General features: G+C 36.9%; 1 protein-coding gene across 1 annotated transcript; it reads left to right on the top strand.

Moving 5' to 3' along the window:
* Window positions 1-1786: 1786 nt before the first annotated feature.
* LOC104103069 (uncharacterized) lies at window positions 1787-5838 on the top strand. The gene is made up of 7 exons (XM_070196213.1): window positions 1787-2102; window positions 2456-3286; window positions 3386-3591; window positions 3677-3808; window positions 4477-4956; window positions 5055-5181; window positions 5318-5838. Exons 1-2 carry the CDS (start codon window positions 2097-2099, stop codon window positions 3239-3241), a joined length of 792 nt encoding a protein of 263 aa, XP_070052314.1. The 5' UTR covers window positions 1787-2096; the 3' UTR covers window positions 3242-3286; window positions 3386-3591; window positions 3677-3808; window positions 4477-4956; window positions 5055-5181; window positions 5318-5838.
* Window positions 5839-15020: the final 9182 nt, after the last annotated feature.

Below are 15020 nucleotides of genomic sequence, written 5' to 3'. Positions count from 1 at the left end.
AGAGACACAATCCCATATTGTGCCTGCGAATTCTTTTGTTAACTTAAAAGAATATATTGAACCAATAAACTCGCAGGAAATTAATTAAACTTAGTCATTAACAATTTAAGGTATTTGATTTCACTTAAATTATTTTGAGAGACGAAACATTTAGAGTTAAGGGTGTGTTTGGTATGACTGAAAATATTTTCCATTTGGTTGCACAAAATAGTTTGGAAAATATTTTCTTAGATATCATATTTTCCTGAAATTGGAGGAAAATGACTTCTCTATAAAAAGTTAGGAAAACATTTTCCTAAAACTCCACCTACCCTCACATCTAACCCCAACCCCCTCCCCCTTTTTTCTCCTACCCCGTCCACCACTCCAAAAAGGTGTTTTTTTCTTTTCAGATTGCAATTTTTTTTCTTTTTCGTCACCGCCCCCCCCCCCCCCCCCCCAAAAAAAATTTATTTCTTTTTTACCTTTTTTTTTTTTGTATTTTGTTTTTTTGCACCACCCACCCCCTCCCCCACCCAGTGTAAGCAAAAAAATATTTTCTTTTTGTACTTTTAATTTTTTGTGTTCTGTATTTTCGTTTTTCTGCACCATCCACACACCCCCATCCCACTCCCCGTGGGAAAAAATATTTTTTAAAAATATTTTCAGTTCTGATTTTTTCATTTTTTCGATTTACAAGTTCGAAATTTTATGAGTTCCAAAGTTATGAGTTCAGAGGTTTATATGTTTGAAAGTTTGCGGGTTTAGTAATTATAGAGTTTACGGGTTCGAAAGTTTGCAGGTTCGAAAGTTTAGCGATTCAGAAGTTTATGAAATTTAATGGGTTCAGAAGGTTGTTGGTTCGAAAGTTTATGGTTTCATGTTTATTGTATCTAAATTATTTATGAATACTCTTGAGAAGTTATTTTTCTTAATTTGCGTACCAAACACCGGAAAATAAGTAAAATTACTACTTGTTTTCTTGAAAAGTATTTTTTTGAAAAACATTTTCCGTTATACCAAACACACCCTAATTCTTCAAAGTTTTTCCTCAACCCAGAAGTTATAAAACTCATAGTAATATGGTAATCATATATATTGCACACTCTAAAGATTTGTAAGGAAAGCATATTAACCAATTATTCTCTCATTTCTGTTAAATGCATTAGCCTAGTCGTAGGGAAGATGGTGGAATTTCTATTCCTTGTTCGGATTGTATAAGCAGTAAAGTAATTTTCAATTGAGTAGCCCCGTCTTGAAGTTTTAAGATTTAGTAGAGAGTTAGTTATTAAGAAAAACAGACAGAAATTTGGACGACCCCGTTCGTGGGTGTGAGTTTGATGTCATGGAAAGTTCAAAAATTGATGGATTTATTGTTTGGAGGGAATTTTTATATTCCTATACACTATATGAAATTATATTATCCTGCCTATTCAAGTTTTAATATAATTACATATTATATACCCAATTATCATTTATGTATATTTTAAGGTAATTAATGATAGTAATTAGTGTCCTAAAATAACTCTAACGTATCTTCCACTCCCCCACGTTTCTCTCTCCACATCCCCCCCACGTATCTTGCACTCAAACACGATTCTCTCTCCACAAACTTTAGAATCCCTCCATTAACACCTATTTCCTCTCTTCTTCAAAAAGCATTCTAAATTTTTACTCTCTTCTTCAAAAAATTACCTCCATTAACATCTGTGCTTTGCTTGATTTTCAATGAAGAAGAAAATAGCTTTAAAGATCCGCCCTAAAAAAGATAAAGGAGCCGATATTCCTACATTTGATTTGGGTGTTTTCTCAGAGAATTCACCCAGAAAGGTTTCAAATTAGCTCATGCAAAAGAAGAGAACAAGCCCAGGCTTTCCCCTCGTGAAGCTAGGGCAGCAGCTCGCACAAAACAAAAGCACGATATTGATGCTGGTGAATCATCGATACCTGGCAAATCTGCAAAAAGGAAAGGCAAAGAGATTGATTTCGATGATGATTTCGTCGAAGAAGAAGCTGTCATTAAAGTTGCAAAAAAAATTAGAGTGTCTTCTAATGTAAAACCTTCAAAAAAGAAGAAAGTTCAAAAATCTTCTAAAACTATTCCCCAACAGTCTTTTATGAAGGTAAAAATTTAGTAGTTTTAATAATATATTTTTTTTAAATCTAAAAAACTTTGTTCTCATTCTTATGAATCAACATAATTTTTGTTTTTATAGTTGTAGAAAATTTATCTATATTGTGTAGATTTATTGTAGATTTATGGTTTCTGGTTGTAGATACATTATTATATAAATATTTTGCCTGATTTTGACTCTGTTTTAAAAATTATAGATAAATTATCATATAATTGTAGTTATTTTATTTTTTGTTTTTGACTCTGTTTATCTGATTGTAGATAAATTGTATTATAAATGTAGTTATTTTGTTTTCTAGTTTTGAGCCTTGTTTTAATAACTTTCTTTTCCTTTTGCTGCAGAATGGACCATTTTTTGCACCTCCTAATGTTGATTATGAGATCATTAGGTTTCATACATTATTCAACCCCACTATTCCTGGCCAAATCAAGGATTTACTACTGTCTGAAAATGGTTTAAAACTTTTTAAGAAGATATGTTTTGGTTATTTGTTTTCCTTGCCCAGAATATGTATGCAAAATCAAGCAATTCATCTTCTCATGAAGTATGAATTGAATGCATCTGATTCCGACTTTTTTTCAGCAGAGATAAAGGATCAGATGCCGAATTTTGATTTGAGAGAGTTTGCCCTGATTAGTGGTCTAAGATGTTTTACGGAAGTGACAGATTTTGGTTACACACCTATGTATGACAGTAAAATAATGAGAAACTATTTTCCAAACAAGGAAAAAGTTGAGAAGTCATACTTAAAACAAATTGTAGCCAACCGTAGTTGGGTGAACGACGAGGTTACAGTCAAGTTGTGTATTCTATATCTCATAGAATTCTTCCTCTGTCCTTCAGACAAAGACAATGCAGGGTTGATAGACCATTTTAGGTTCTATTTGGTGGACTCAGTACAGTATATGAACTACGCATGGGGTAGTGAATTTTATATACAATTGCTTCAGTCTGTTAGGCACAAGCTCAACCCTTCTGTTCATTTTTATATCATTCGAGGCTTTGCACTAACTATGCAAATATGGTTGTATGAGTGTTGCTCTACCGTCAACACTGATATAGCTACAAGGGTTGATAATTCTATCCCTCGCATACTTAGCTGGTCATCTAGTAAGGACAAGATATGATTATCTGCAATTGAAGATAGAATGATCAAACCAGTATGGATCAAGGTAAATGGTTTTCACTTATGCGTAGACAATCTAATACAAATTATCTATAACTTTTATACATATTATGTCTAAGTCACTCTCATTTTTTTTTTCACTCAGTTCACCAACATAATGTCTAAGCACCAGAAGAGCTTTTAAGAATTAATTTGTCAGATAAAGTTGAATACATCCTTGAAGAAGTTGAAACCAAGTCCGAGCATCCGATAGATGCTGTATCTCCATCCGGACACAAGCAGGCAATTGGAATAGATGGCAAGAAAGATATTCTGAAACAAATAAAAAAATTAAGAAAAGATGTTGACAAGGTAACATATATACATAATCCTAGATGGTTTCTTTAATTTATGTTATACAAATTATTTTGTTAACCCTCTATATTTTAATATGTAGGTTGGTTCAGATCTTGGATCTTTTAAGAAAGATGTTTTTGAAGAATTAGGTAGCATTCAACTGTTACTCAATAACTCAATAAAGGCTGTTGTGCAAGCGATAAACAATCAAAAGGATAACATTGATGCTAAGGTTTCATTTGAAATATATTCATTTTACACAACAGTTTTTATCACGTCTAAGTTTATATTATCGTTCATAAAGTATATAGCCTCACAAATTAAATGCATGTAGTTTACTGGGAGTTCTACAAAAAATGATGAGCACTCAAAAAAAAGAACAATCAACACTTTCCGAGCAATAGTGATAAACCAGTGCATGCCAGTAGCAGTAAAGCATGCATCTACAATATATCTACAATATATCTATACATATCTACAATATATCTACATTATGCCTACAATATATCTACATATATATACATATCTACATTATGTCTACAATATATCTACCTATTGCCTAATTTTGTATCAACTAATATGCATTATATTTCCAATTATTTTCTTAAATACATGGCACGTGAATGGCATAAAAATTGAGGAGAATGTTCCTGTATATGTTGATTTATCTTCTCAATTTGAAGGGGCATTTGATGAAGAGAATGCATGTATGATTTAGTACATGTTATCATCACATTTCACAATACATTTTGCATATCAGATGCAGGATAATATTTTAACAAATTTACTACATTTAAACTACAATTTGTATGCAGTGATGTTAGTGTTTAGTACAAATTATCTACAATTTGATTAACTTAAACATATTTACTGTAACAATGAAAGAAGCTATGCCTGCAGAATCTCCTAAACAGGAAGTTATAGTAAGCATTCCAGGAGAATAGAAGAATGAGGAGAAGGAGACAAAAATACAATCTCCCATTCAAGAATAGAATCTTATACAAGAAGGAGGTGATTGCTGTGAAGAAGGAGGTGAACCAGCCGACTACGTTAATGTAGGTGATTCGGACAACGACTCAAGATCTGAGAAAAGGGAAGTTACCCATGATGATTTTGAGATGCACTTCTTCCAGATTGTTAAGTTCGGCTTAACGAAGATGAAACAACCCCTGTACATCAAGGAAGAACAAGGCAGCCTGGAAATCATGCCCGATCCCCCTTTCTCCCTTTTTACAGTTCTGGTGGGAGCACTTCTGTTGGACCTCCAATTTTCCTCATCAAGCATCCATTTACTGGGGTTATTGGCGAAGATGTTGATCCTAACTTGTTGGAAGAATTCAACAAGTGGTTGTACCTTGGTACCGATACAGTTTCAAAGAGGTTAGTTTATACAATTTGTTCATATTTTCAAGTGCATTCATCTTTTAGATTTCCACTTGAATCTACATATTTATTGTAATTGCTATGTGTTTAAATAGGAGGAATGCGCCTTATTCTGTAAATGATAACCAACTTAAGCCGTGGTATGATCTTTGAGTGGAGAAAGTTGATAAAAAGGAGTAGTTTTATACTTTGGCACATCCCGGGCAAGTCCTCAACGACTTGGTAAACATATACCCTGTCAAAATTTAATGACTAGCTGTATTTTTCTGTCATCTCCAAATTTTGTAGCTTTTTTGTAGATATATTGTAGTTAAATTGTAAGAAGCATTGAGAACTAATGAAATCTATTTTTATGCAGCACATTGATGTTATTTTATACTATTTGAGAAAGAGAGAAAAGTATGGTCCTCAAAACAAGATACGGTTTACAACCACTGATTGATGTACATCAACGCTACTGCCGAAAAGAAGCTTGATATTGTCAAACCCCAGGACATCGTATCAGAATACATATTGGGGTACAGATTACTCGCAAATGTTGCATGGGATCAAGTTGATTTTGTAATTATGCCCATAAACATTGTGGAGAAATTTCATTGGTTGTTGGTTGTGTTTGACATTAACGATATGGTTCTATAAGTTTATGATTCTATGGTCTCTTCACAAAATCACAACCTTATTGAATCTGTTGTCAACAAGTTTGCTGTTATGATCCCCCTCTACTTGTCATGCACCGGCTTCTATGGCAAGCGTCCAGACATCAACTACAAAAACACAAAGGCATACATTAAAAAATGTGTTACTGACCCTCTTGACATTCAGTGGTTGGTCGGTGAGATACCCCGGCAGAAAGAGGGATAACTGTATGAAAAAGTTATTTTTCATTCTATCTATTTAACATATTTTATTTTACAATGAATGCTAAATCTTTTCCCCTAATTTTTTTTGCAGTGACTGTGGTGTATACGTGTAACGACCCGACTTGTTGTTTTAAGAAATTACGTCCCGTTCAGTAAATTAAGGTCTCGAAAAGCTTCACAATATGTATTATAAACCGCGTGTGTGGTCGAGTTTGGTTTTCGGAAGATTCAGAATTTAATTTAAAGAAAATACTTATTTAGAAGCTTAAATGGAAAAAGTCGACCATAGAGTTGACTTTTGAGCAAACGACCCCGGAATGGAATTTCGATGATGGAAATAGCTTCATATGATGATTTCGGACTTAGGCGTATGTTCGGATTTGGATTTGGAAGTCCGTAGGACAATTCGACACATTTTGGCGAAAGTTGGAAATTATAAGATTTTGGAAAAAAAAAGTACGACCGAAGGGTGAATTTTTGATAACGAGGTCAGATTTCGACTCTGGAAATGGGAATAGCTCTCTTATGTCAATTATGACTTGTGTGCAAAATTTGAAATTATGCCGGATTGATTTGATACGTTTCGGCACAAAATATAGAAGTTGAAAGATTTAAAAACATATAATTCGATTCGTTGCGTGATTCATAATTCCGGTATTGTTCGATGTGATTTGAGGCCTCGAGCAAGTTCGTAATATGTTATGGGACTGGCTGGTATGATTGGTTGAGGTCCCAGGGGCCTCGGGTGTGTTTCGGATCATTTGGAGCTGTTTTGGAACTGCTGATTCTGGTGTCTGGTTTCCTTCTTCGCGAACGCGAAAGAAGTCCCGCGTTCGTGAAGAAGAAATTTTAGGGGTGCTGGATTTGACCTTCGCGAATGCAAAGGAGTGGACGTGAACGCGAATGCGAGGCAAGGTATGGTCAAGCTTACACGAACGCGACGCAGTGGTCGCGAACGCGAAGAAGGAAGGGGAGCCGGGACCTTGAGCCATTAACCCTTCGCGAACGCGAAGCATTAATTGCAAACGCGAAGAAGGAGGGGAAGTTGGCTACCGCGAATGCGAGAGCTTGAACGCGATGCCTTGCATGGTCAAGCCTTCGCGAACGCGACACTGGTCATGCGAACGCGAAGAAGAAAAGCCTGGGCAGTGAGTTTAAGTTCAGAAAATGGGACTGTGTCCCATTTTCCATTTTTGACGGATTGGAGCTCGAGATGAGGCGATTTTTGGGAGATTTTCAGAGGAAACAACATGGTAAGTGTTCTTGACTCAATATTGGTTAAATTACCCGAATCCATGGTTGTTTTTAACATTTAATCGGTGAATTAAGTTGGAAATATTTGTGAAAACCCTCTTGATTCAATTTAAGATTTGGAGGTCGAGTTGTTATCGAAATTAAATAATTGGTATGGTTGAACTCGTATCGGAATGAGCGTTCATATTTTGTAACTTTTGTCGGGTTCCGAGACGTGGGCCCCACGGGCAATTTTTGGGTTAAATTTCGGATTTTTGTAGAAACTTTGTATTTTCATATGGAATTTATTCCTACAAATTTGTATTGATTGAATCTAATTAATTATGACTAGATTCGAGCTGATCGGAGTCGGAAAGTCGAGGAAAGGGCATACTACTTGATTGATTAAACACAGTTTGAGGTAAGTATCTTGCCTAACCTTGTGTGGCGGAATACCCCTTAGGATTTGAGTCATCTATGTTGATTGTAGTCTGTGTACGCGAGGTGACGAGTGCGTGTTCAGACTTATTTGTGAAAAGTTAGCCTTTTAGGATTCTTATATTCTTATATTCACCATGTATGATGTTGTTCTTGATACGCTTGAATTCCTATTTGTTAGTTTCACCTTTACATGCTTTGATTGGAGATAACTGCTCTAGGATTCACTCCTACTGCCTATTTGACCCTTATTCGACGTAACCAAAAAATTTACCTCTTCTATCACCGTGCTATATTTTTCATAACTGTTTATCTTTAATTGAAATCATTATTTTCTCATCCTATAATTTTTTAATCTTAATTGGAGTTATGATTACCTTCTGTTGCTTATCCCTACTTGAATTGTTGAATATTCCTCAAAATTGCTCAACCTCAAAAGGAGTTTAGATAACCTATATCTTAGTTGACTTGCCATTATTTGGAACTATTTGACTCGTGCTGGCTTCTTATTGTTGACTTGAATATTGTGGAATCGTTGCTATATTTTTGTTTTGTTTTCCCTTGTTAAGCTGTTCTCCTTGTGCCTGGCATTCTTTACTGTGGTTATTCCTTGTGAATGAGTTATACCGTTCTTGTGATTTAAATTCTTGAGTTGATTTGCTCGTCGTACTTTGCATTTCTGTCATTGTTGCTTTTGTACTCGTTGTGGTGATGTACGAGGTTTATGTCGTGTTATAGTTGTTATCTGTGTTGTTGCGCTGTATATTTAAATTGGGACTACAGACGTATTCTGGGAGATCTCCCAGCACTGCATATTTAAATTGGGACTACAGACATATATCGGGATATCCCCCTGTCCTGCATATTTACTTTCGGACGTATTTCAGGAGATCTCCCCAGCACTGCATATTTAAATTGGGACAACAGACGTATTCCGGGAGATCCCCCTATCTTGCATATTTAAATTGGGACTACAGACGTATTCTGGGAGATCCCCCTGTCTTGCATATTTACTTTGGGACTAGGAACGTATTCCGGGAGATCCCCCCCAGCACTGCATATTTAAATTGGGACTACAGACGTATTCCGGGAGATTCCCCTGTCTTGCATATTTAAATTGGGACTACGGACGTTTTCCGGGAGATCCCCATGTCTTGCATATTTACTTTAAGACTATGGACGTATTCCGGGAGATCCCCCAGAATTGTATATTTATTTTGGAATTTCAGGACGGTATTCCGGTAGATTTTCCCTGTGGTTATATCTGTGTTCGGAGCTGTAAATCTTCCATACTTAGGTGTCACAGGGTGACTCATACTCGAAGGCTAATTATTTGAAAAGTTTATATTTGAAAAGTATTTATCTCGAAGGAACTATGTTTGAAGATATTTATTTGAAAGAGTTATACTTGAAAAGTATTTATCTTGAAAGAGCTATACTTGAAGGCTAATTATTTGAAAAGTTTATATTTGAAAGGTTTTAACTTGAAAGAACTATGTTTGTAGGAAGTATATTTCCAAAAAAAAAAAAAATTCTTATTGGAAAGGATTATATTCTAAAGACCTCAATTTAAAAACTTACGGGTGAAAGTTTACACTTGAAGGATTTTGACTAATTTATTAGGGTTGTTGGCTGAGACCTGATGTGAAAACTATTGCAGCTGCTGAGTTACTACTTGCTTTTACTGTATTGTGTTTCTGTATTTGGGTTGTATTTTCGTTCATTCTTCTGTGTCTTATTCTGGTGTTCCGCTGTTACTTGCTGTTTTTCCTTCCTTATTGCAGTTGCTATGTCGTTAGCCATATCGCGGGGTCCTTAGATAGATGTCATGTTCTGTTATCCCTATACTTATAATTGCTCAGTTTATTAGATCAGTGGGTATCTTGACTAGTCCTCGTCACTAATTCACCGATGTTAGTCTTGATACTTACTGGGAACCACTGTGGTGTGCTCATGCTACTCTTCTGCACATTTTTGTGCAGATCCAGGTACTTGTTCGTTAGCTATCTGTGTGGACTAATGCTGTGGAGACTTAAGGTAAACCTGTTGCTGCATTCGCAGGCTTCGGAGTCACCTTCTAGTTTTTGTTTTGCACTGTTATTCTTATTTCTGGACAGTTGTATTTAGAAGTTTTCTAGCAAACACTCTGGAGAGAGTATGACTTGTACTACCGGTTTTGAGAATTTTAAGAGATTCTATTTAAATAATGTTGTTTTAATTATTGTTAGGCTTACCTAGTCCTTAAGACTAGGTGCCATCACGATACACAGACAGAGGGAAAATTGGGTCGTGACAAGCTGGTATCAGAGCTCTAGGTTCATAGGTGCTACAAGTCATAAGCGAGTTTAGTAGAGTCTTGCGGATCGGTACAGAGATGTCTGTACTTATCTTCGAGAGGCTACATAACTATTAGGATAATCTCACTTCTTTCATTCCATCGTGCGAGTTCATTGATCTCGAAGTTTGAACTTTTATCATTCCATTCTTTCACAGATGGTGGGGACAGGAGTTTTAGTTGTTGATAACGTCACCCCCGGAGCGCATGTCGCCAGGGGCAGAGGCAAAGGTCGACGAGGAGCACGTGCCGCAACCAGAGTAACTCCAGGGCAGCAGGTCCATATTGGTTAGGTTCCGGGTATAGTACCAGTACAACCTGTTATTCCGGTTCAGCCTGAGGTCAGGCACGAGACATCAGAAGAAGAACAAAAGACTTGAAAGGTTCGCCGAAATTTGTATATGATTAAGAGCTGAGATTGGTATAAGATGATGTTGGGACTTGCGGTATTCCCTCTTCCTTAATAATTCTACATTTCAGTACCAGTGAGGTCACAGAAATAATTTCAGAATACTCGGGTTACTACAGTAAGTTCTTTTAATGCACCACCGGCACGGGGTTCCTATAATGGTTATTCCAGTTATCCGGCAGAGACTCAGTATGGACAGCCAAACCCGCAGAGGGGTTGTTATCAGTGTGATTGTACTAGACACATCAGGAGGAATGTCCCAGACTTGGAAGAGACGGATTTCATCAGAATAATTAAGCTACGAGCTTTATTACAGTTAATACTCCAGGCGCAAAGTCAGTTAGAGGTGGAGGACAAGCGGGTAGTGGGCTCCTAAGAGGTGGAGGCCAGACCCGTTGATTTAATCACTATGATTTGGCTGAGGCCAATATACAAGATGCTGTCGACACATGTACGATCTTGATTTTTATTATAAAAGCATATTTTCCTTAATTTGTTTCGGTTCTGAATATTAAGGTGCGTCCTCCTATTATGCTCCACTTATGGGTGAGCTTCGTAAATTTGTGACCCACTTATATGTTTATCCCTGTTGGAAGATTTAAAGATGTGAACCCGTGTCTGTCATTATATTTTTGGTACACAATTGAGGGCTATAAGCCCAAAAGTAATTTTTATTATTCATTACAGTGGGTTCAATGTGTTTCGGAATAATTGATTCTAATTTTTTATGAATTATATGCCCTACCGGTATGGGGGTTAATTATGTGTTGTGAAAACTGTTTATGAAATTTATTAAAAAGAAGAAAGAAAGGAATTGAAATTTCAGTTGGCACAATGTGCAAAATACTTATGATTCGGAGTTGAGGACGAGATCCTCGCATTTTTACATGATGTGAATTATTTAAATCGGGCTTCAAGCTGCGGTGGAAGTTATATAAGGACGAGGTCCTTGTGGTGAAATATTTATGAGTTTAAAATTCTCCCTTTGTGAAAATTAATTTGTACAATAATATTAATAGAGAGTCATGCCTGTTAGGCTTTTCTGATAATTCTTGTACATTTTCTGTGCATATTTATCCATTTTCGTGCTGTAAATATTGAGTTTTAGCCTATGAGATGAGTACCCAAGTGGCGTTAATTGGGACTCAGTAATCCGAGTAAGTAATCATGAGGTCTTCATACCTCACATTCTGTTGTCAGTATTGTGAAAATTCGAAATGAGGTGGACGATGCTGAAATTTATTATAAACAACTATTAAGACCAGAGATGTGGTGATGAGCATATGTATGATGTGCTTCATGTCCTGATATCATTATGATAATGCAGTGCTTGTAATGCTGAGATTAATGTTATTGATGTATACCTTGTGCTATTTTGTTGGGTTGTGGATATGTTGTTTGGGGTTGTTTGGATGTTACTCTGGCAGGTGGATAGGCCCAATTACAGGGGAGACTCTGCCGAAATTTCTGAAAAATTTGGGAGTTAGTAAAATTTGGGGGATTGAGATTTGCAAAAGAAAAGATAAATTATGTTATGTGTTTGAGGGCGAATGATCCTAAGCGGGGAATAATGTAACACCCCAGAGAAAGTTTTGAATTACTTCAACACTATTGAGAAAATTGGTATGTGCATAGGCCCGAGTTGCTATAACCAGTTGAGACTAATACTGTGTGTTGTTGTGAGAAATCAGGCCTTTTGGAAATATTGAAGCGTAAGAAAATGGCCTTAAAGGTTTCAAGTATGGATAAAAAGAAATAATCTCAAATGAGAGGATATTGTCACGCTTATCTCAAATACAGTAGTGTGGAATCAACCGTGAGTATATGTGTAAAAAAAGAAGCATCAAGTTGGTAACCTTAGAATAATTCTTAGAACATTCGAGGACAAACGTTTGTTTAAGAGGTGGAGAATGTAATGATCCGACTTGTCGTTTTAAGAAACTACGCCCCGTCCAGTGACTTAAGGTCTCGAGAAGCTTCACAATATGTATTATGAATCGCGTGTGTGGTCGAGTTTGGTTTTCGGAAGATTCGGAATTTAATTTAAAGAAAATTCTTATTTAGAAGCTTAAATGGAAAGAGTCGATCGGAGAGTTGACTTTTGAGCAAACGACCCCGGAATAGAATTTCAATGATGGAAATAACTTTAAATGATAATTTCGAACTTAGGCGTATGTCCGGATTTGGATTTAGAAGTCCGTAGGACAATTCGACACATTTTGGTGAAAGTTGGAAATTATAAGATTTTGGAAAAAAAAAGTCCGACCGAAGGGTGAATTTTTGATAATGAGGTCGGATTTCAATTCCGGAAATGGGAATAGCCCCCGTACGTCAATTATGACTTGTGTGCAAAATTTGAAGTCATTCCGGATTGATTTGATACGTTTCAGCGTAAAATATAGAAGTTGAAAGATTTAAAAACTTATAATTCGATTCGTTACGCGATTCGTAATTCCGGTGTTGTTTGATGTGATTGAGGCCTCGAGCAAGTTCGTAATGTGTTATGGGACTGGCTGGTATGATTGGTTGAGGTCCCGCGGGCCTCGGGTGTATTTCAGATCATTTGGAGCTGTTTTGGAACTGCTGATTCTGGTGTCTGGTTTCCTTCTTCGCGAACGCGAAGGAAGTCCTGCGTTCGCGAAGAAGAAATTTTGGAGGTGCTGGATTTGACCTTCGCGAACACGAAGGAGTGGACGCGAACGCGAGGCAAGGTATGATTAAGCTTACATGAATGCGACGCAGTGGTCGCGAACGCGAAGAAGGAAGGGAGCCGGGACCTTGAGCCATTAACCGTTCGCGAACGCGAAGCATGGACTGCGAACGTGAAGAAGGAGGGGTAGTTGGCTACCGCGAACGCGATGCCTTGCATGGTCAGGCCTTCGCAAACGCGACACTGGTCATGCGAACGCGAAGAAGAAAAGCCTGGGCAGTGAGTTTAAGTTCAGAAAATGAGACGGATTGGAACTCGGGATGAGGCGAGTTTTGGGAGATTTTCAGAGAAAACAACGGGTTAAGTGTTCTTGACTCAATATTGGTTAAATTACCCGAATCCATGGTTGTTTTTAACATTTAATCGGTGAATTAAGTTGGAAAAATTTGTGAAAACCCTCTTGATTCAATTTAAGATTTGGAGGTCGAGTTGTTATCGGAATTAAATAATTGGTATGGTTAAACTCGTATCGGAATGGGCGTTCATATTTTGTAACTTTTGTCGGGTTCCGAGACGTGGGCCCCACGGGCGATTTTTGGGTTAAATTTCGGATTTTTGTAGAAACTTTGTATTTTCATATGGAATTTATTCCTACAAATTTGTATTGATTGAATCTAATTAATTATGACTAGATTCGAGCCGATCGGAGTCGGAAAATCGAGAAAAGGGTATACTACTTGACTGATTAAGCGCAGTTTGAGCTAAGTATCTTGCCTAACCTTGTGTGTGGGAACTACCCCTTAGGATTTGAGTCATCTATGCTGATTGTAGTCTGTGTACGCGAGGTGGCGAGTGCGTGTTCAGACTTATTTATGGAAAGTTGGCCTTTTAGGATTTTTATGTCCTTATATTCACCGTGTATGATGTTGTTCTTGATACGCTTGAATTACTATTTGTTAGTTTCACCTTTACATGCTTTGATTAGAGATAACTACTCTAGGATTCACTCCTACTGCCTATTTGACCCTTATTCGACGTAACCAAAGAATTTACCTCTTCTATCGCCGTGCTATATTTTTCTTAACTGCTTATCATTAATTGAAATCATTATTTTCTCATCCTATAATTGTTTAATCTTAATTGGAGTTATGATTACCTTCCGTTGCTTATCCTTACTTGAATTGTTGAATATTCCTCGAAATTGCTCAACCTCAAAAGGAGTTTAGATAACCTATATCTTAGTTGAATTGGCATTATTTGAAACTATTTGACTCGTGTTGGATTCTTATTGTTGACTTGAATATTGTGGAATCGTTGCTACATTTTTGTTTTGTTTTCCCTTGTTAAGCTGTTCTCCTTGTGCCTGGCATTCTTTACTGTGGTTATTCCTTGTGAATGAGTTATACCGTTCTTGTGATTTAAATTCTTGAGTTGATTTGCTCGTCGTACTTTGCATTTCTGTCATTGTTGCTTTTGTACTAGTTGTGGTAATGTACGAGGTTTATGTCATGTTATAGTTGTTATCTCTGTTGTTGCACTGCATAATTAAATTGGGACTACGGACGTATTCTGGGAGATCCTCCAGCACTGCATATTTAAATTGGGACTACAGACGTATTCTCGGAGATCCCTTTGTCCTGCATATTTACTTTCGGATTACAGACGTATTTCAGGAGATCCCCCCCTCAACACTGCATATTTAAATTGGGACTACGGACGTATTCCGGGAGATCCCCCTGTCTTGCATATTTAAATTCGGACTATGGACGTATTCCGGGAGATCCCCCTGTCTTGCATATTTACTTTGGGACTACGGACGTATTTCGGGAGATCCCCCCAGTACTGCATATTTAAATTGGGAATACGGACGTATTCCGGGAGATCCCCCAGCACTGCATATTTATTTTGGGATTTCGGGACGGTATTCCGATAGATTTTCCCTGTGGTTATATCTGTGTTCGGAGCTGTAAATCTTCCATGCTTAGGTGTCACAGGGTGACTCATACTCGAAGGCTAATTATTTGAAAAGTATTTATCTCGAAGGAACTATGTTTGAAGATATTTATTTGAAAGAGTTATACTTGAAAAGCATTTATCTTGAAAGAGCTATGCTTGAAAGCTAATTATTTAAAAAGT

Source organism: Nicotiana tomentosiformis, chromosome 2, assembly GCF_000390325.3.
Source record: "Nicotiana tomentosiformis chromosome 2, ASM39032v3, whole genome shotgun sequence".
NCBI classification, from domain to species: Eukaryota; Viridiplantae; Streptophyta; class Magnoliopsida; order Solanales; family Solanaceae; genus Nicotiana; species Nicotiana tomentosiformis.
Note: the sequence above shows the minus strand (reverse complement) of the source record. Positions and strands in the feature narration are given on the sequence as shown.